The following is a 21414-nucleotide window of genomic DNA, read 5'->3' as shown; positions in this document are numbered from 1 at the left end:
TGGTTGTGCATGCCTTTAATCCCAGCACTTGGGAGGCAGAAGCAGGTGGATTTCTGAGTTCGAGGCCAGCCTGGTCTACAAAGTGAGTTCCAGGACAGCCAGGGCTACCCAGAGAGACCCTGTCTTGAAAAAAAAAATTCTTATTTCCTGTGTAGATCTCAATCAGAGGGTTGTATCAGAGCAACATAACGCAACTGGGATTATACCCATATTTCAAGCTCCTGAAAACCAGACTTGGATGGTGGCTATATAAATTACTGACAGATATATATATACAATGTATATTCACTACTATGAAATAGAAGAAACCCTAGCAAAGCCACTCTATTGCCAGGTTGGCACTTTTCTTGTCATAAATGGCTTCAGAATCCCTATTATATCAGCATTGTTCTAACTTTTAGCAGTGATCTGTTTATCTGACTTAATAATTTTTAATTTTTTCTCACTAAAATTTCTCATAAATGTTTAAAGTATTTCTATACTTAAGATGATATTTTATTGTTTATTCAAATTTCAATGTAGTTATCTTCCATGGCAGACCCCAAAAGAAGCAAAGAAATAACCAGATAACTCTTCAATTTGTTTCACCAATGAATAAGTCCAAAGTGAACCACCACTGGCTGTATTTGGTTAAAATGGTCTGACATATCCTTCAATTACATGTTCATGTGGTTTTCTCATCACATTTTATTTTTTTTAACTTGTGTTAGTATTCATTTATGCTTCAATGATTACAGAATCAAGAAAATTATAATGCTCTTGTGACTGATGCTTTATTCTTTCAACTAGAGGACTAGATAGCAAATTTTAGTTTAAATTCTCTATACGAGTAGGCATTGTCTACACCTTAGCATCCAGTGGTTAATCAACTAAAGGATTATATGTTGCAAACACTTAAATTATTTTTTCTGAAATATCATTGAAGATATAACATAATTAAATCCACAAATCTCCATATTCAAGAAATGTAAGATAGTTAGTAGTAGAGTCGTTGTTTTCTTTTGTTTACATGTTCATGTATGGGTGGAGACCAGAGAGAAACTTTGTTCATAACTCTGCAGACATTGTCCACCTTCAGTTTTGATCTGGTTCCTAAGAGTCTAACTCCGGTTCTTGTTATCATACTATCTCCTAACCAAATTATCTCCCCACCACCCAAGATTTACTTTTCTGAAAAGAAACATTCTAAACATGCATCATTTGTTTTAGTGGATGGGTTTCAAAGAAGACACAATTTTTGATTATGACGGACACATGTTGGCATCTTTGTTTCAAAGGCATTTGCTCCCTCCTAGTCCCATATCAAGCGTCCTACTCACAGCGATCATCTCCTAATTACTCATCTCTCTTTCTACTCCTTTTACCTCTGGAGTCTGCCTCTATATCCTTGGTTTCAATACTGAAGTTCCTGTAATTATCACTAATAAATTCTCAAAGCTCTGCTCTCTTCAGTTCAACTAATTCCTTAGATCAAGAACTGAGTTCTTGGTGATTTATCTCTTAAACACCAAGCATCCATTACTATTTAGGAACAGCAAGCGTATTACAGAGCATTAGACATATATAGCAAGTATCGAAATACTTGGCAATTTATTTGGAAAAGTGTCCTTGGAGAACATTACTGTCATCACTCATGTTTTTCTATGCTGTGAGACAGAACAAAAGTAAGTAAATTTGCAATTGTGCCGTTTGAAAGGTAGCCCCAGGCTCCCTTTGTTATTTAAACTTTCATCGTCTTCATTGTACCACTTTCCTATTGAGTAACCCCTCACCTACTTGGTAAATATTATATATGTGCTTCTGACTAATTAAAGGCTTATCTTTGATTTACATTGCATCATGGTACTTGATTACCATTGTGTTGTACAACCATAGTTCTTACATGGAAGAACAGTGTGTACTTTGCCTCTCCTTAAGGACAATAATAACCCCAACCTAACTATAGCCTAAAGCAAAGATTTTAATTCTTTCTTTGCATTCCAAGTCTAATGTAGAGAACACATCTTTGCATATATTCTTCCTGATAGTACAAATCTAACCTTGTTTTATGGTTTTTTTTTCTCCCTTTATGCTGAACAGTTAGCCCTTCTGTTCTCCAACCTTGCTGCCTCACTGGGGGTGGGGAGACGTTTCTCTTTGTGAAATTTTATTTCTTCACATCTACATGGTCAGTCTACTATTGAGGCATGATTGACTAGTAACTATGCCTTTACATTTGTTTTTTACCTACTTGTTGAATGACAAATCCCTAAGTCAGATACTTTACAAAGAAGAACTTTTCTTGTAATGAAACAAGGCTTATTTTCCATGGTCAATCAAAAAATCCTATCACATTAAGGAGATATTCCATTCCCACTCTACCCAAAAATAGACTCTGAATTATGATGAACGGTAACCATAGCCCCTCCACCTGGATTTCTTTGGCTAGAAGAGCAGTAGACTTGTGGGGGAAAGATAAAGTTGTTCTCATTGTGGTTATTACAAAAAAAGATTCTTACCTGTGCCATTAATCATGTCGCAATAACTTGGCCAATAGGACAAATTCCTTAGGAATAAAAGAAAGATGAATAAATACTCTTATTTCAAAAACACCATATTCACATTACTCTTTCAACTTTGAAATACTACTTTCATCAACATAATAAAGAATAGAGGTGTTGACAGCAAAGACTTAATAAACATTCCACCTCACTCAATCCATGATTGTTTGATCCCCTAACCTTATTGCTAGGAAGGAAGTACTGGGTAACTTAAGAGGACAGACATGAACGTAAGCAGCTAAATGCCAAGCTCATAGAAAATACTCAGATATGACATGGTTCTGGAAGAAAAGAAGAGAACTGTAGATCTCCAAGGAGGAGTTGGGTTCCTTGGAAGAAATGAATTATGTGGTAATTTGTTCAGTGTTCATCCTGATAGAAGGAAGGTACTAAAAACATTCCTGAAATGAATGTCATATAGAAGTGGGGAGAAAAAAAAAAAGAAGAAGAAAAAGAAGAAGAGAGCACAGTCTCAAGCCTTTGGATTCAGAGAATTCAAAATATGTAAATACTTAATGTTGACTTTATCCTCATTGTACTTTTAACAGGTTTTGTATTTTTCCCATTTTAGCATTATCAGAGATCCATATTAGAATGAGACAGGACTTATTTATCTTTTGTTATCTAAATTATGTGTATTTATATATGGGAGAGATTTGAAACATTAGCATTAAATCTCTATTAATCTTTTTTAGTCATTTGAGTGAGAAAAAAATTTAATGGTGTCTACTCCTAAAAAAGTCTACTAGGATATCAAAATACACTGTAGATTAATTTATTTAAAGGAAGTGGTGCTGGTTATACACAGCCAAAACACATGTAGTTAAATCAACTGCATAATACAACAGCCTCAATTATTCTTTTTCTCCTGCTACTTATTAGGTTTCTTTATATTTTAGTGATACCAAAAATTAGGCCTCTTTCGATGAATTATCAGGAACTGAGGCACAAAAAAGTATAGGTTCATAAACCTATTGTGATCTTTCACCTTTTTAAAATGTGATATATTGTATATTGTGTTAATCTTCCTTGAAATACTAATTTCATTTTCTATCAATAGAAAAAAGTTGGCATGGCAGTAAATTTGTTAAAGTGCATGAAATCACTTTAAACACTTATCTGTTTTGATTCATTTGGAAAAGATTGTAATGTATATTTTTTTCATACATTCATTTTAAAAAAGCACAATAAGATATATTTGCCTACCTCATAGATTATATTGGTGTTTTAATTTGTTATCACTTAATTGTATGGGTGTGCTATAATGTTAGATTTGCTGCAGGGGAAATATTAACTGCATTTTTCTGACAAGGAGAACCTATGAATAAAGGCAAAGATTTCATGTGTTCATACTGCTGACTGTCAATCAGGCTGGTTAGGAACAAGATGGTAGCATGAAGAGTTTTATGTCTGGCAAAAAAAGAGAAGAAAAAAAAGATGCCAAGATTGCTCTTTAGCCATGCCTCTTTTATAGGTCAATACTTGTGCATTAAAAGTAATAGTAAAGTAATACAAATAGCATATTAGAATACCCTAGTCTGTCTGTCTGTCTGTCTTTCACTCTTATGTTGTGTGTGTGTCTCTCTAATTTTTCTGTTTCTGTTTCTCTGTGTCTCTCTCTGTTACTTCTCTCTCTCCCCCCCGCCTCTCTCTTTCTCTCTCTCTCTCTTTCTCTCTCTCTCTCTCTCACACACACACATACACTCTCTCTCTCTCTCTCTCTCTCTCTCACACACACACACACATTGCTTACCTTTTCCCTTTATAGGACTCAATTATGGCAACTTTGCTTATGTTATCCTTTCCATTGAAAACTTTATAAACTCCATCTACAGTGTTATTGTACTGAAAAAATATGAAAAAAAAAAAACCTCATGGATCAAGTTTTATTTACTATGTCATAACACATATGTAACTTACACATTTTTCAGAAAGGGGTCATTCAGAACCATTTTTTATCATTTGTGATATATAACACAATATGAGTTTTACATTTTGAGCTTTAAGTATTTTAATGTTAGAATATAAAAATTGCCTACAAATAAGTGTTATATGCTCACACAAAATATAAGAGAATAAGTAACCATGGCTATAGGTGCCTTTCCAGCATTGCATGAATTAACCAGCTGTAATGATTTGGTTAAAATAAAATTGACTCCAACTCCTTCCATCTTTTCTGTTAATATTTAACTAATATACCACTGAATAATCTGATGCATTAGCAATGAGGGATTGGAAAATGTAAGCAGTATTGCGATCCAGTGTCAGACTATATAGTGATCAAGGCAGAGACTTGGTCAAACCATCTCACTCTCATCCCACTAGGAATCCAAACCTTAAAAGCTGAAACCACCTACAGCAAGGCGTCTACATCCTCTTAAGCTCCAAACTGCCATTCTGTGAGGCTGTCTGGCAGTCGCCACTAAGTGAAGCTTCCTGAATATCTCAAGGGAACATTCACAGTAACTTTTTAATTGAAATTTTACTAAAATTACAGCTCTAGAAAATGAGGAAAGATATGATCAACATGTTTGATTTTGAATAAAAAGACATATATTAACCTTGATTCTTTAGAAAAAATAAAAGTAAATGCAATTTATAAATATTTACATATTTACAAATGAATTTTCAATTTTCTATAAGAATAAAATTTGATTACTTTTAAAATTAAAATTAATTTAGTCAAATATATTAAGTAATTTTTCACTATAAAAATTGATAGCATGTAAAATTTAGACTTTAAAAATAATGAATTATATGTTCTCAGATTAACTAGTAAGGAAATATGCAAAACTATAAATGTTTCTATTAACATTTTATTTACATACTTAAAAATATAGCAAACATTTATATTTGGTACTTACAGGATAAAACACACCAACTGTAGTTTTTATAGGATATGGAACCAAACTCAGGAATGGATCTTGGTAACCCCACAAGAGTTCTTTCAAAGATCTTGTTTGGAACATAGAAGACTTGGACTTTTTTATAAGAGAGTTGAGCACAGATTGAACAAATGAATTTTGGTAGATATGTGGTGCAGCCTACAATAAAAAAATAATCACTATCTGAGAAGTAAGTCCATTATATTTCTTAAATAAATGGATTAAATATAACAATCAAGTTCAATTAAAATCAAAATAAACATTCAAAATCTGACAAATCCTGCCTAGCCTAAAATTATAATCTCTGCCATTTTTCTAATCCCTTATAGAATTACTTTTTTTAAGAGCTGGTTTTAAAATGAGACTAATTAATCAATCAATTAAGTCAACTGATTAGGCTGATCGGGTCATCTCTTCAGATAACAAAATAGCATGGAACATGGTTTTAATGAAGTGGCAAAACAACTAAGGCCAAATGATTAAGGTTCGTTTGAGATTGTGACAGGCTCTGAAATGGTCCACACAACTGCTACTATCCACTCACTGCCACAGCCAGATTCAGAACGGTGAAGTTGTCATCCTCTGTTCCAACAGACAGGGAAGGCTCAAAGATGGCTCCATTGGGCTGTACAAAAGACACAGTGTGGTCCTCGGGGTCCTGAGTTATATTTTCCTTGGCTAGGTAACGAACTCTGAAATAAACAGAAGTCAACAAAATGAGGGGGGTCAAAATCTTGAGTAACAAATATCTCAATTCCTTCAACAAATACTATTTTGAACTCAGAACAAATCACAATTTACACTAACAGAATTTCATGGTAAACGATTAGCTAGTGAGACATCTCTGGCAAAGGTTGTTAAACCTTCCAAACGCTGACACCATTGCATACACTAGCAAGATTTTGCTGAAAGGACCCAGATATAGCTGTCTCTTGTGAGACTATGCTGGGGCCTAGCAAACACAGAAGTGGATGCTCACAGTCAGCTATTGGATGGATCACAAGGCCCCCAATGGAGGAGCTAGAGAAAGTACCCAAGGAGCTAAAGGGATCTGCAACCCTATAGGTGGAACAACATTATGAACTAACCAGTACCCCGGAGCTCTTGACTCTAGCTGCATATGTATCGAAAGATGGCCTAGTCGGCCATCACTGGAAAGAGAGGCCCATTGGACTTGCAAACTTTATATGCCCCAGTACAGGGGAACGCCAGGGCCAAAAAGTGGGAGTGGGTGGGTAGGGGAGTGGGGGGGAGGGTATGGGGGACTTTGGGGATAGCACTGGAAATGTAAATGAGGAAAATACCTAATAAAAATATTAAAAAAAAAACAACCCTGGAATAGGAAAGTAGAATAGAATGAGCTGAGTTAGAATAGACACAGGGCTTTGGATTGGGTAAAGTGGAGTGGGTTGAAAACTCATTTTGGTGGCAATTCCATGTGGTGGTCTAAGTAAATGTAAGTATACATAAGAAGGACTAAAAGTAGCAAGTTTAAAATACTGAAGATCATGATAATGTGGTTTGAGAACTGTAAGTGCTTGAGTGTTGCATAAAGAGTGAGAGAAAAACGGTTGGTGGGAATAAAAAGCACAAAGTGAGATTGTAGACATACAAGGGCAGTATAAAAACAGCCATCTTTATCCTGAGGTATAGAGGGTCAGAGAGTAGGAAATATCTTTTTCATATTAGAAAGGTCTCTCCAAGTGTGTAGTCTATCCAGCCTACATGTGCTTAAGTACATTCATGAGACCACCATTAAGCAATCAAAAGTCATTTCCAATTTAAAGGGATCCAGACCTAACTCTGCTCCTTCATTTTACATATAGAGTGCTTAGTTCCTTTTTTCCCCGTCTTTTGTTTTTTGTTGTTGTTGTTGTTTTTTGGTGGTTTTTTTTTTTTTTTTTTGAGACAGGGTTTCTCTATATAACCCTGGCTGTCCTGGAACTCACTCTGCAGACCAGGCTGGTCTCGAACTCAGCCCGGCTGAGTTCTTAGTTCTTAATCTCTTGTCTTTAACACTTGTAATAGTTTTCATCACTGTGTTAAATGATGATTACATTGTAGAAAAAGATTTTGTCGGTACAAAGCAGACATTAAAATGAAATAGGGTAGATCTCACTCAGCACATTACTCTATTGCTGGATATCAATTATAAGAGCTGAGTTACAACTACACTATTGAAAAACCATGAGTCTACAAGTTTGATAGGAAACTTTGCATTCTTATCAGATACAGATTATGGGTCCCCATAAACATAATGAGTTGGGGTAAGTTTGGTATTTTCTTACTTTTTGCTATGTTTTACCTCAGGCTTTAAGTAGTTCAAGTAAGTACAAAGGTGGGCCAGCATACCTGGCTCTCAGTGCTTCGTGAAATGACCATATTATTTAAAAACATGCTCATGGTCTAAAGGACAGGAACAGTATTTTAATAGATGCTGTGCAAAGCTTTATTATTTATACTCTGTTGAGTAAGATGCTCAAGCAACCTAACAAATCTGAAACAACCCAAGGCACCCAATTTCTAGTAATGCCTGCACACAAAATATCTATTTTAAAATTAAAGTACCTACTAATACCGATTCAAGTAAGGCTACAGTAATTTCAGAGACTTCAATGCAGGTATGACGAAGTGAAACTAAAGTTAATCAGATTCATTTTTTTCTCTAAATGGCACTTATAACATCAAACCAGTAGATGGCGCTCAGGAAGAGAAAAAAAATCAGTAAAACGTCTTAGGAAAGTTCTTATGAAAGAGCAAAATCACTCAAATTTTAAAACTAAAAAAAATGGATGTCTTCGGATGTATTGGTTAACAAGATGAAGGGCAGCACCTTTTTTCACATGGTTACATGATGCCTTTATTACCATTCTTGGCAAAGAACATAAATTTTAAAATGTAAGATATCTAGAAGGAACTCCATAAACTCATAAATGGAGATAATTTTGATATTAATCCATGCAATTTTATGCTTCGATCATGTCTTATGATGTCAATTACCGCTTCATCAATATCGTCTTAACAGTCATTAGCCAAATCAACCAGCGGCTCTGTTTTATGGGGCATATTTTTCTATAGCCTCAATTTAAAATGGATTCAGAGTGTCCTCAATGGCATGTCATGCTTGCCCCTAACATATGGAAGAACCTCAACATAGTATACATTTTTTTTTTAGGATTTCTTAAATCTGATTTTCATTTGAGGCACCTAGGCAAGCTAAAGGAACTCCAGTTTGATGATCTCATGAGACAAGAAGCATACTTCCTCAAGGACAGTTTGAAATTGCCATGCAAAGGAAAACTTGCTGTCTGTGAATTGTACCTATAAATCCTACTTCTTCCCAGCTTTCTGTGTTGCCTTCACAAGCAAAACAAATATATTTAATATATCCCCATTCAGTTCCATACAGAAATAGGCTATAAGGTGTAGGAATAAATCTTATAGTGTGTCTGTGTGTGTGTATGTATGTATATGTGTGTGTGTGTATATATATATATATATATATATATATATACATATATATTGTATATATAGAGTATATATTGTATATGGTATATATATAACATTATATGGTGTATATATTTTATATGTATGTGCTTTAAAGGAGAATATAACTAGGCTAAATTGGTATGTTTAACAGTCAATGTAGCTTCACAAATACCTTAAAAGCAAAAATCATTATCTCTAAGCAAACAAAAATCAAACATTAAAACATGAACCAGAGAATCACTATCCTTAAATGAGAAAGATATTCATAAAGATCCTTAAATAATAAGTTAAATTCTTAAATAATAATAATATAAATTCTAATAACTCTCCTCTTCTCCTTATGCTTGCTTATTTTTTTCATGTTATATCTCTTAGGTATATGTTTTAAATTTTATTTTCTTAGGACTTATAATGGACTACAGATTTCATAGGTATAAACTATACCAATACATTTCTTCATATTTCTTATATTATGATATTCACATTATATTTTGCTAATAAGTAATTATAATATCATGAAAAACATTTTCTTTTGCAGTAACAAAAACAGTCTTCTTTGGCAAAATTGTACATTGTTACAGGTATTTCAGGAAATAGAAGACTATTAAAACATGTAGTTCATAAATCATATGGTGGTAGAGAAGGCATAACCCTTATAACAACAATTGATATCTCTTCATAATTTGGAGAATTGAATTTTAATTCAGAAATATGCTTTGGAGAGGATAAAAAAATGTACAATCCTATAATGTTCAAAACATCCTGAAATTGAATTATAAAATGTAGAAGGAATATAATAAGCTGTTACATAAGTTCATCACATGGCATAAGTAGTTAGGTTCTATCTTGAGATGAAGTCACTGCACGCAGAAAGGATGGCGAATTATTTCCATACGTGTATTTATTTAAGATTCTACCTATAACTTTATTAAATAAAAGTGTATCAGAGCAAAATATTATGTTTTAAATTGCTATTTAAGCTAGGCAGTGGTGGTGCACATATTTAATCCCAGCACTTGGGAGGCAGAGGCACAAGCAGGAGGATTTCTTGTTGGCCTCTTTTTTTTTTTTTTTTTTTTTTTTTAAATAGGATCATTGTAGAAGCTAACTTAGACTGAAAACTTAGCTCTCTTAAATTATCCAAAAACTAAAATACATGCCCTGTCTGCAATTTGAGGTGGCTAGCTTGACCTTTCAGGCACTGGAATTAGGAAGTAGTAGAGGATATTTAGGAATTGTAAAGTGTCTTGTTGGGAAGGAAGATATTCCTCAATTGTAAATTATAACATCTTTTTTTAAAATTAGGTATTTATTTCATTTACATTTCCAATGCTATCCCAAAAGTCCCCCACACGATCCCCCACCCACTCCTACTTCTTGGCCCTGGTGTTCCCCTGTACTGGGGCATATAAAGTTTACATGACCAATGGGACTCTCTTTCCATTGATGGCTGACTAGGCAATCTTCTGATTCATATGCAGCTAGAGACACGAGCTCTGGGGGTAACTGGTTATTTCATATTGTTGTTCCACCTATAGGGTTGCAGATCCCTTTAGCTCCTTGGTTACTTTCCCTAGCTTCTCCCTGTGTTCCATCCAACAGATGACTGTGAGCATCCACTTCTGTGTTTGCTAGGCCCTGGCATAGTCTCACAAGAGACAGCTATATCTGGGTCCTTTCAGCAAAATCTAGCTAGTGTATGCAATGGTGTCAGCGTTTGGAAGTTGATTATGGGATGGATCCCTGGATATGGCAGCCTCTAGATGGTCCATCTTTTTGTCTCAGCTCCAAACTTTGTCTCTGTAACTCCTTCCATGGGTGTTTTGTTCCCAATTCTAAGAAGGGGCAAGTATTACGGGAGGATCTCCCAATACCTCTCCTAGGCATATATCCAGAAGATGTTCCAACCGGTAAGAAGGACACATGCTCCACTCTGTTCATAGCAGCCTTATTTATAATAGCCAGAAGCTGGAAAGAACCCAGATGCCCCTCAACAGAGGAATGGATACAGAAAGTGTGGTACATTTACACAATGGAGTACTACTCAGCTATTAAAAAGAATGAATTTATGAAATTCCTAGGCAAATGGATGGACCTGGAGGGCATCATCCTGAGTGAAGTAACCCAATCACAAAAGAACTCACACAGTATGTACTCACTGATAAGTGGATATTAGCCCAGAAATTTAGAATACCCAAGATATAAGATACAATTTGCTAAACACATGAAACTCAAGAAGAACGAAGACCAAAGGTAGGCAGATTTCTGAGTTCAAGGCCAGCATGGTCTACAGAGTGAGTTCCAGCACAGCCAGGGCTACACAGAGATACTCTGTCTCAAAAAAAAAAAAAAAAAACCAATAAATAAATAAATTGCTATTTAAGTCTCAATACATAGCTGACCTCAACACTTAGTAGGAACTACAACTATGCAAAATCATTTTAGCTCTGTGGTTCTCAAAACTGAGTATGTATCTGAATCACACAAAGACGTTTAAAATGCAGAGGTAGAGTCTTTTTGATCTACTTGCTGTAGTGGTTGATGGGTGTTGCTATCCTTTCTGGCCTAGAAGCCACACCAGGATGATCACAGAAGTAAGATACCAGTTTCATTCTAAGACATCATCATGTATTCATAAATTTCTCAGCATGCCAACTGCAGAGTTTGGGACATGACAGAAGTGTCAAATAAAACCATAAGTTTTTGAGGAGGGGAGTTATTTAATAGCTTTAAAATGATAATAAAGTCTATATTTCTTTTTCATATAATATACGATAACATTTGGGTAGCGCACATAGATAGAATCTAAATCTATAGACTAAGATTCTTTACTTGTAGGGAAAACATTTTGATGTGAATTTTGTTGGCAAGAAAATAAGTATACTTCTGCACAATGGGATTCCTAAGGAAGAAGAGTTCTCAGAAACAAAGTGGGAACACAACTCCTTCTCAAGAGCTCACTCACCTGTATGTGTAAGGACCTCTTTGTTTAACCTTGATTTTGCTGCTGTTCTTTGCCACGTCATCTGGGTTTTGCACATCAAAGATCCAAAACTGTCTGTACACAGTGGTGCCTGTTTTAACCCAGTTTTTGAAAGCAGTGGTGCCCTCTTCAAGGACAACTTCCTATGAAAAAGAAAACAAGTTTGGTTTGTTTTTTGTAATGAACAAGGAAATTTTTAGGGCCTTGTTATGTTTAGTCAAAATAAAAGGACTGCCTTGTGAGAACTTGTGAAACTTTGTCACACACTTGAAGCAGGAATTCTGTCCACATAAAGAACACTCTCTTGGTTAACATTTATGAAGAGAACCAGTGTGTAAATGGTGAAGCTATCCTTGTTGCTTATTTTTTTTTTTTTTTGGTTTTTCGAGACAGGGTTTCTCTGTGTAGTCCTGGCTGTCCTGGAACTCACTCTGTAGACCAGGCTGGCCTCGAACTCAGAAATCCGCCTGCCTCTGCCTCTCAAGTGCTGGGATTAAAGGTGTGCGCCACCACGCCCGGCTCCTTGTTGCTTTTAAAGCAACCTTTCAAGTGAACCTGTGGCAGCACTCCCTTAGTCAACAAAACAGTAAGTTAAGCTAATTCTAAGTGTTATCAAACAAAAGATTTTGGTCAGGGATAATCTAACTCAGAATCTGTGTTGATGAGCCAAAAGAGAGAAGCTGAGAGACAACTTGAGTACTATTTGAAGCTTTCAACAATGACAACAATAACAACAATAACAAGAATAACAACAAAATTCCTTTCTTCCAAAGTTGAGCAATTCAAGGGATTGTAACTAATCTTTATTAAATGAAGATCTTAAATCCTTGAGGCTTAATTACATAAATATGGGTATTTCTTTTTTGGAATCTTTTCCAATATGACCTCTGTGAATCACATGTTTGAGGATTGCCGGATTGTGTTTCTCCCTAATTAGTCATTGCATCACTAGTTCTCAAAGAGCAAAATGAGGAAGGGGTGGTGTGTGTATGTGTGTGTGTGTGTGTGTGTGTGTGTGGTGTGTTAATGTCTGTGTGTATGCATGATACACATTAGAAACCATGTGTATCAGTGGTGCTGAAAATATGAAGCAATTAAATATACAGCATCACAACTGAAACACCTTTTATTAGAAACTGCCTCCTGTTTAGGAGCTTTGGGACCAACTAGAAAGCCACTAAACCCCTTAGGGTCCCTTTCGTTGTCTGCAAGGTAAGAGAGTTACCATAGATGCTTGCCCAGCTTCTTTTCTAGTGCTTGACTCTCAGAACAGGATGTCTGTGTAGTCTCAGTAACGAGTGCAAACAAGGAGAGTTTATCGCTTCCAATTAAGTAATTTGGGAAGAATGCCCATGTTTAAGAGTGTTCAAGAGAAAGAGGAAGAAACATCTTTCATAGAAAATTAGCCTAAGGGAGTCCATGAACATAGGAACAACCTAACCTACTTTCTTCTCCTAGAAATATCAATTCACTGAATGATCAGATCAGAAAAGGAGAGGGAGAAGTAACATACTTTTTGAGGTTGAGTTTCCTTGAAAGCACATGGCTGGAATAGGTGCAGCCTGGGCAAATAGTAGCAGAGTCTTAGGGAAATTTGTATTATTGAGCTTTAAATCAGTCCTTTCTTGGTTCATGCTGTTACTGGTTTCCCTAACATACACATATCCTGATCAGCTGTTTAGGTAGTAGGTGTGAATTGAGTTTTCTGTCTTCAGAATATGAAATTACTTAATGCTGGGGATAATGGAAGCCATTAGAGAAAAGCAAGGTATCAGGTTAGAATGTGCTTGAAAATGCTATAAATGCTACAATACTGTAACCAATGTACACAGGAATAAGAGTCAATATGTGATGCTCATATAGCTATTGCTTTTCTATTATAATATCCTTTAAAAAAATAGGCAGCCAAAATGATTATTTCTACACAAGCCCAGTATTAGATCAAAGTTACAAAATTGATTAAACCCAGCTTTCTTAAGATAAAGGTGTTTGTGAATATTAAAGGTGAAATCTGTATTAACTTATGTCACAAGACCATGAATCTATATGTCATAAAAAATTTTAAGGCCCAACATAATAGTTACTGTTTACCTTGAATTACATAAAACACAAAATTATTTTGTCCTTAAACAAAATAAGTCAGTATACTATTATGAGATCAGAAATGCAGGCAATGGTGGTACATGCCCTTAATCCCAGCACTCAGGAGGCAGAGACAGGTGGATTTCTGAGTTTGAGGCCATCTTGGCCTACAGAGTGAGTTCCAGGGAAGCCAGGACTACACAGAGAAACTCTGTCTCGACACAGGGAGAGGGAGAGGGAGAGGGAGAGGGAGAGGGAGAGGGAGAGGGAGAGGGAGAGGGAGAGGGAGAGGGAGAGGGAGAGGGAGAGGGAGAGGGAGAGGGAGAGGGAGAGGGAGAGGGAGAGGGAGAGGGAGAGGGAGAGGGAGAGGGAGAGGGAGAGGGAGAGGGAGAGGGAGAGGGAGAGGGAGAGGGAGAGGGAGAGGGAGAGGGAGAGGGAGAGGGAGAGGGAGAGGGAGAGGGAGAGGGAGAGGGAGAGGGAGAGGGAGAGGGAGAGGGAGAGATCAGAAATGATTTCTGACCTTATCATTTGTTCGTTGAACAGAGAAACTAGTAGACTGGTAGGGTGGGGCAGCTATCACTCAAAGACTGAGGTGTGCCCACTAACTTTGACAGTTGTGTGGGTGAGTACTCTTTTAATATAATGGCAAAACCAAGTGTACATGTCTCCTTCATATAACAGTTAATGTTAGTGTAATAATTAAAGTTCCCTTATACTTTTTTGTATTGAGGTAGGTGGCACACAAAATTATAAGAATTGCCCCATTCACCAAAGAACATGTGAAAACTGAGTCATGTTTAGCACATTCAGCATATTTTGAAACTAGATCCTATTCTAGAAACTACATAGTATAGATTTATGTGAGTCTGTGCAGGTTATTTAACTTAGTTATATCTTAGTTTCCTTATAATGTAAAGACACGACATACATCCAATCTACCCAGGACCGGTTCTAAGTAGAACAGTATAGCTAACCTCTTTCAGCTTAGATGTGAGGCTCCATGGCACAGGAGGGAATTCTATCCTGGCACAGTAAATCTAGTCAAATGCCCTAGCTGTGGAGGTTGCAGACCCTAACAACTGCAGTTGTTTGGCTAAGTGGACTTGTGCTCTTCCAGCTTTCTTAATATTTTACTTCCATGCCCATAGACAAGCACTGCAGGGAAGCTGGCCTTGGCAGAGGATGGGAGTTATTATAGAGATTTATAACTGAGAAAGTGCTCAGAATAAGTGAATGTTTCTTGCTGGCTCAGCCTTGAATAAGGCATCTATAGGGAAAGAATGTGATGACATGGTATGGATGGTATGGCTGTATTGCTCACAAACTCATCAGAGTTGTTAGTACAGAATATAATATGCAGAAGGTTGGATATAGCAGCACTTCTCTAGGGATAGGGGGAGTTCTCATGTAAACAACACGAATTAAACTCATCCACCCTGTCACAAATAAAGAAAAAAAAAAAAAGCAGGTGAAAATAGTGCTTGAAGAGAAAAGATATTGCTGAGAGAGGACAAAGAGGGTCATGAGAAATGAATATAATCAAAATATATTCTATGCATGTAGGAAAATATCACAGAGAAACTCATTGGAATGTACAATTAATACAAGCTAATAAAAGTTCTTACATTTGTGGGTTATATCTGTAAAGTGAAAGAGAATTCATATAATTGGTTACAGTTGTGTTAAAAGAACAAATGGCTGTATTATTAGGTCTTAACTCATTAAATTAGGTTATGATCAATTTAAATATGAATTAAAATGTATTAAATTATATTGGAGCATTAAGATTTAAAGTTTCAGCTGGGCGGTAGTGGTGCACACCTTTAATTCCAGCAATTGGAAAGCAAAGGCAGGCGGATTTCTGAGTTCGAGACCAGCCTGGTCTACAAAGTGAGTTCCAGGACAGCCAGGGCTATACAGAGAAACCCTGTCTTGAAAAAAACAAAAACAAAAACAAAAACAAAACAAAAACAAAAACAAACAGATAAAAAAGATTTAAAGTTTCAGAGATTGAAAAGTTATAATTTTAGGATTTATATAAGAACTTTACATAGGAGATTACCATTCGGGGTGAGTCATGAACTACATGATAATAATCTGGGAAAGAAAAAGGAAACATACATGTGCTGAATTCTGTTTCTAAAGCATTGATTGTGAACCAAAATCATGTGCACTTGCATGTGGTGTCCTAAGGTCTAACCCACTTATCAGCCTTTGGGATCCCTAAACTCCACAGTCCTTTTTTAGGACAAATAACCCACCGAGTCAGGGCTCAGGTTAGGCTGTTGGCCAGAAATCCCAGAGAAGTCATCTCTCTCTGTTTCTTCGTTACTGCGATGTCAACTATGAGTTACCATGGCAGCCCTTAACATAAGTTCTGGGGACAGAGCTCAGGTCTTCCCACTGTGTGACTAGTGTATCACAACTGGGCCATCTCTATGTGCCCTAACCACTATTTTCATCAGCTAGGAAATATTTCATTTGATCATGCCTTAATAGCTGTTTTCCTCCTAAATTACACTCTTTTCCCCACACCTTCTTCATAAAACAAAACCAAAACCAACCAACCAACCAATCAAACAAACAAAAAACCTTCTTTTCCCCTTCTTTTCCTTTCCTGTTTCCCTTTGTCTCTGACTATGCAAAAATTCTTGTAGTATACAACCCTGCTTTTTTTTTCTTTTTTGGACACTCAACCCCTAAAAGGCAGAATGCTTGTCTAGGTTTATCTATTATTTCCAAGCAATGATCAAATCTATCTGAACTCTGACCTTTGAGTACAGAGTGATACTTGCATCAGCCACTTGCCAAATATCTATGCTTTCACGTCTTCGAATATGTATTCCCATCAACAAGCCAACTGGACATCTTATGGTAAATCCATGGTTACTCATTTCCTCCCTGATTTAATCCTTCTATCCAAAATTTGAAGGCTATTTATCTACATAAATAGCTTTTCCTTGAACTTACCCACTTCAGGGCTTTTTGCCATGGAATGGACTTATAAACAAAGACATTTCTATTGTACAAAAACTATTTTTAATTCTCCTTTACAAAGATTTGTGAGACGATGTTTATTCTTCTGTATCTTTTGTGTCTTCACTTCCTAACCCCATCCATTTAAGGGTCATACTATTCAAGGATATACCATTTAATCTCTAACTTTTCCTATTGACTAAATAAGGCATAATTGATTTAATATCTTGAGATAATAAAATTGATTGAATAATCTCACATGTTTATTTATGACAATTAAATGAATTTTTACATAGGAAGGTCTTAATTATACCACCAGGCTATTGATGGTACTGCTCTCTAAATACATGTTTCCTTTCATCTTACTGAAAACAATATAGCAACTATGTTTATTACATCACCAATTAGTTATTCTTCTTATTGCTTAAAGCTTCTTAAATCCAAGTACACTTTGCTTTATACCCACCTTTTGTTTATTCTAACCTTGCTAAGCTATTCACCTTTTAATACCTTACAGTATACTTTGATCATGTTTTCCTCTCCCCCAACACCAACTCCTTGCAGATTCAACCCTCCTATCCACCACCCAGCCCACCTGATTTCTTTCTTCCTTCCTTCCTTCCTTCCTTCCTTCCTTCCTTCCTTCCTTCCTTCCTTCCTTCCTTCCTTCCTTCCTTCCTTTCTTTCTTTCTTTCTTTCCTTCCTTCCTTCCTTCCTTCATTTTCTCTCTCTCAAATGAAAATCAAAACAGAGAATCAAAGAAAAGCAAACCAGACAAAGCAGAAAACCTAAACCAAAGCAAAGCAAGCAAAAACTGCACGACAAAACATGGAATCCATTTTGTGTAGGCCAACTACTTTTTGATCCTGCATAGGACCTTTCCTAGTGTGTAGTTTAAATCACTCAAATTGGTGCTGCATTGAAGAAAAGTGATTTTTTTTTCCCAGCAGGTATCCACTGCATAGATTCTTGGTTAGGGGGTGAGAATTTTATGTCCTCTTCCCTTCTCTTTGCTGGCTTCTTGTCTAGTTTGAACTTGTGCAGGTCTTCTGCATGCTGTCACCATCTCTGTGAGTTCATATGTGCATCTGTTGTGTCTGAAACCCTGCTTCCTTAGAGTCATCTTCTACCTGACTTATTCAATCTTTCTTCCATGTAGTACCTCAGTCTGCCCCTCACCACGGCATTTAGCTGCAGCCCACAGCTTCTCTCCTGACATTAATTAGTCTCATGGGCTTTTCAAGTGATATGCTTCTTCAAAATCAAACAAAATTTCAGTATCTTCCTAATACTCATGAAAATTCTCATTTTTCTTCCTATATGACATTTATTTTTCTATACTATACAAAATTTAGTTCTATACTCTCAAAGGTTTGTTCATTTTTCTATAAGATACACATTGTTTTAGATATTTCTTAAACTTTTTTATTTATTTTGCTCTCAATAATTCATGCTATAAAAATGAACTTTGATTGTCTAAAACTCTCTTTTTATAAGTTCTCATTATGATCTCAGATAAAATTAGTAAAGATTTAATTCAGAATGCTGCTAGCACTCACATACTCCTCAAGAAAGTTTATATGAACAAGTTTTGTTATATGAAGAAAAGATTAATTATCAGTGTTCAGCCACTGTTCTTGCTAGTTTATAATGTTGTATCCTAGAAGACTGTGACTATTTTGTTCCAACAACAGTTCTAGTCTATGTGTTAACAGAGAAAATAATCTACGATGATCTGGGTGAAAACCACAAGTAGCAAAATAAAAAGGCCTGTAGAAGTGGCAGTTCCATTCTCCCCTCCCTCCGCTCTTCAACTCTGGTCAAGCAAGCCTCCACTCTTCCACCCCTACCTTTCTTGGTAATTCTGTATTGATAATAGTACCAAGAAAGATACTACTACCCAACATTGAGTTAAAGGTCATATATAATATATTTATATGTACATATATAATAGTATGTACAATTTAAAACATTTATTGAAGAATATAACATTTTTCATTAAATGCAAACATTTGGAGAAATGGATGATTCTATAATTATTGAACAATATAGTGTGTGTGTATAGGAATTCTTACCTTTATTAACCCACACAGAGAGATGACAACTAAATAATTCAATGAGAGGGAATATTTCACCTCAAATCCTCAGCATTTGTAATGAAACAAGAAAAACTACAAAGCAGTAACTTCTATTTGTGAATAGCTATATATGAGGGCTTTATGTTAATTCTATTAAATCAATGTTCCTGTGAATGCAAATAATGCTTGCTTATATCTTGAAGAAGGCAATGTAGCAAGAAATTAACAAGTAGATAACAGACTGAATGGTCTTATCAATAACAGAAGTTTCAGCACAAATGAATACAACTAATCCACTTCTCTGGTTCTTCTCTCTGCAGTGCAGTTACTGGATGTCTAGCTTACTAGAATCAGAACTAATTTGGGAGGTGAGTGCTCCTGCCTATGACATTTGGGCACTATTAGCTGATAACTTTTCCCATGAACATGGGTACTTCTGCACAGGGCAGAAACCTTTCCTCTACCGTTCACTTTGTTCTGGGTAGATTTATTTATAACCACTATTTTCAAACTGTTGAATTTCTTTCAGGACCACAGCAGGTAGTCTTCCCCTTAAAATATCTTCAATTCACTAAAATCTCTTTGAATTTGAAGTTAATTTCAATGAACTAGGGAGGGAGATGATTTTGTCCATATCAATATATTTAAATCATTCCAACTTGAGTTTCAGTGAGATTTATTGTGTTTTTGTTTTTGTTGTTTTTTGATGTTAGCTTGATGCATCCTACTGAACATTTTCCCTGAAAGTTTAACAAAGCCAAATCCTAAAGCGAGTAAACAGAGACTACTTATTAGTAATGACTATGACACCTATCTAAATGAGCAGTTTTCCAGAGCTTCTCAAATAGATACATGCATTTTTTCATGGTTAATTAAAATGCAACTACTTTGATAATCATACCCTTATAAAACACTTATTTGAATATTTCTATTCAAAAGCATGCCAGTCTACTCCAGAAGTAAAGAAAATTGTTTCTACTAAATTATATGACTCTGATCTGAAGTCTTAACAAAATGATGTATTTAAGATTAGTAATGTATTCTAGTCCAATTTACATTATATTTATAAGACTGTATGTGAGCTCACTTTGCATTACATTGTAATGTTTCCCAAATGCTTACTTTATCTTGTTAGGTTACAGTGATTCACCCTTCTTACTCAAAGTATAAAATTACCAGACAATATAAAACAAGCAAGCATCCAGAACAATAACACAATAACAACAAGAGACACGGGACAATAAGTAAATGGTACACCAGGTTCTCGCAGTCGTTTTTACCCTTTTGATTGTCTTCTCAATAAGCATGTCTCCGACTGGCATGAGAATGCCTCCAAACACAGCCAGGACTGCACCAATAACAGCTCCAGCAATGAGCCCACAGTTCCGATCACAGCCCATTCTCCTCGTGCAGCAGAATCAAGGGAGCGCACTGGTTTTCTCGCCAACTCCCAGGTACAATCACAGGGTTTTCTACGTGGCCTGGTTCTACTATTAGAAAGAGGTCATAAAAAAGAAGCTTAAGTATTAGCACAAAAAGATCAAAGTACAAAGAAATCATGCTACTGATACAGATGATTTTGCCAACTAACAAACAAGTCTTTTTGTTTGTTTTACCACACTGGTTTTCTAGGTTCTACTCCTTCCTTTTGTTCATAAAAAAACTCACCAGAAGCAGGAGTAACAGAGAGAATGCTTGGTTTTTAAACTTTTCTGCTTTGCACATTAATCCTTTGGTGATTAACATACTATAATCTTATCTAAGGAGAGCCATATAAACATATTCCCATCCTAGTACTCCTTACCACAGTGTGGCATGCTTTTTTATACCTTCACTCCCTATCTAGTTTCTCCACCCAAACAGAAACCTGAGTGCTCTGCCAGGAATTCTCCTGCAAAACAAATGTGGCTGGACTGATAGGCCTTGTCTACTAACCCATGACCGTAGTGGTAACATACCTAATTCATGCATAAAAAGCAATGTATGAGTTGTTTGAGAAATAATCTGTTGAGACTTTGAAAGGATCAGCACTTCAAATCATTTGTAAACTACCTGTCAAAACAAAAAAATGCAGAGGAAAAACATTATCACAAAAGTCAATACTACTATTTTCTTTAATATAATCATAGCATTAATGAAAATTCCACTTCCTTTCCAGCTTTTATGTTCATGCCTGAAACTTTCCCCATACAGTGTGGAAAACATTCCAGAAACTTTTAAAAGTATATGGTTTCTAATTTCACTATCAATGATTTTGACAAAACATATGTTAAAGAATTTGAAGATACAAATATAATATGTATATATTATAGTAGGTTTTTGTTATTCTTAAAGATTCCTTTGTGCATCCAACTCTAGTAGCATTATTTTTTTCCTATGTA

General features: G+C 35.8%; 1 protein-coding gene across 4 annotated transcripts in view; it reads right to left on the bottom strand.

Moving 5' to 3' along the window:
* Cd36 (CD36 molecule (CD36 blood group)) overlaps positions 1–21414 on the bottom strand; it is a 101902-nt gene that overhangs the window by 18094 nt on the left and 62394 nt on the right. For all 4 annotated transcript variants that reach the window (XM_021162090.2, XM_029477079.2, XM_029477078.2 and 1 more), the window contains 7 exons: positions 20992–21085; positions 20314–20523; positions 11880–12040; positions 5970–6117; positions 5405–5584; positions 4294–4385; positions 2499–2545 (listed from right to left, as the gene is read on the bottom strand). In XM_021162090.2, the coding sequence (XP_021017749.1) occupies positions 2499–2545; positions 4294–4385; positions 5405–5584; positions 5970–6117; positions 11880–12040; positions 20314–20433 (748 nt within the window). In that variant the 5' untranslated portion in view covers positions 20434–20523; positions 20992–21085. The remainder of the gene's footprint in view (positions 1–2498; positions 2546–4293; positions 4386–5404; positions 5585–5969; positions 6118–11879; positions 12041–20313; positions 20524–20991; positions 21086–21414) is intronic.

Source organism: Mus caroli, unplaced genomic scaffold, assembly GCF_978045245.1.
Source record: "Mus caroli unplaced genomic scaffold, Mus_caroli_1 scaffold_4, whole genome shotgun sequence".
NCBI classification, from domain to species: Eukaryota; Metazoa; Chordata; class Mammalia; order Rodentia; family Muridae; genus Mus; species Mus caroli.
Note: the sequence above shows the minus strand (reverse complement) of the source record. Positions and strands in the feature narration are given on the sequence as shown.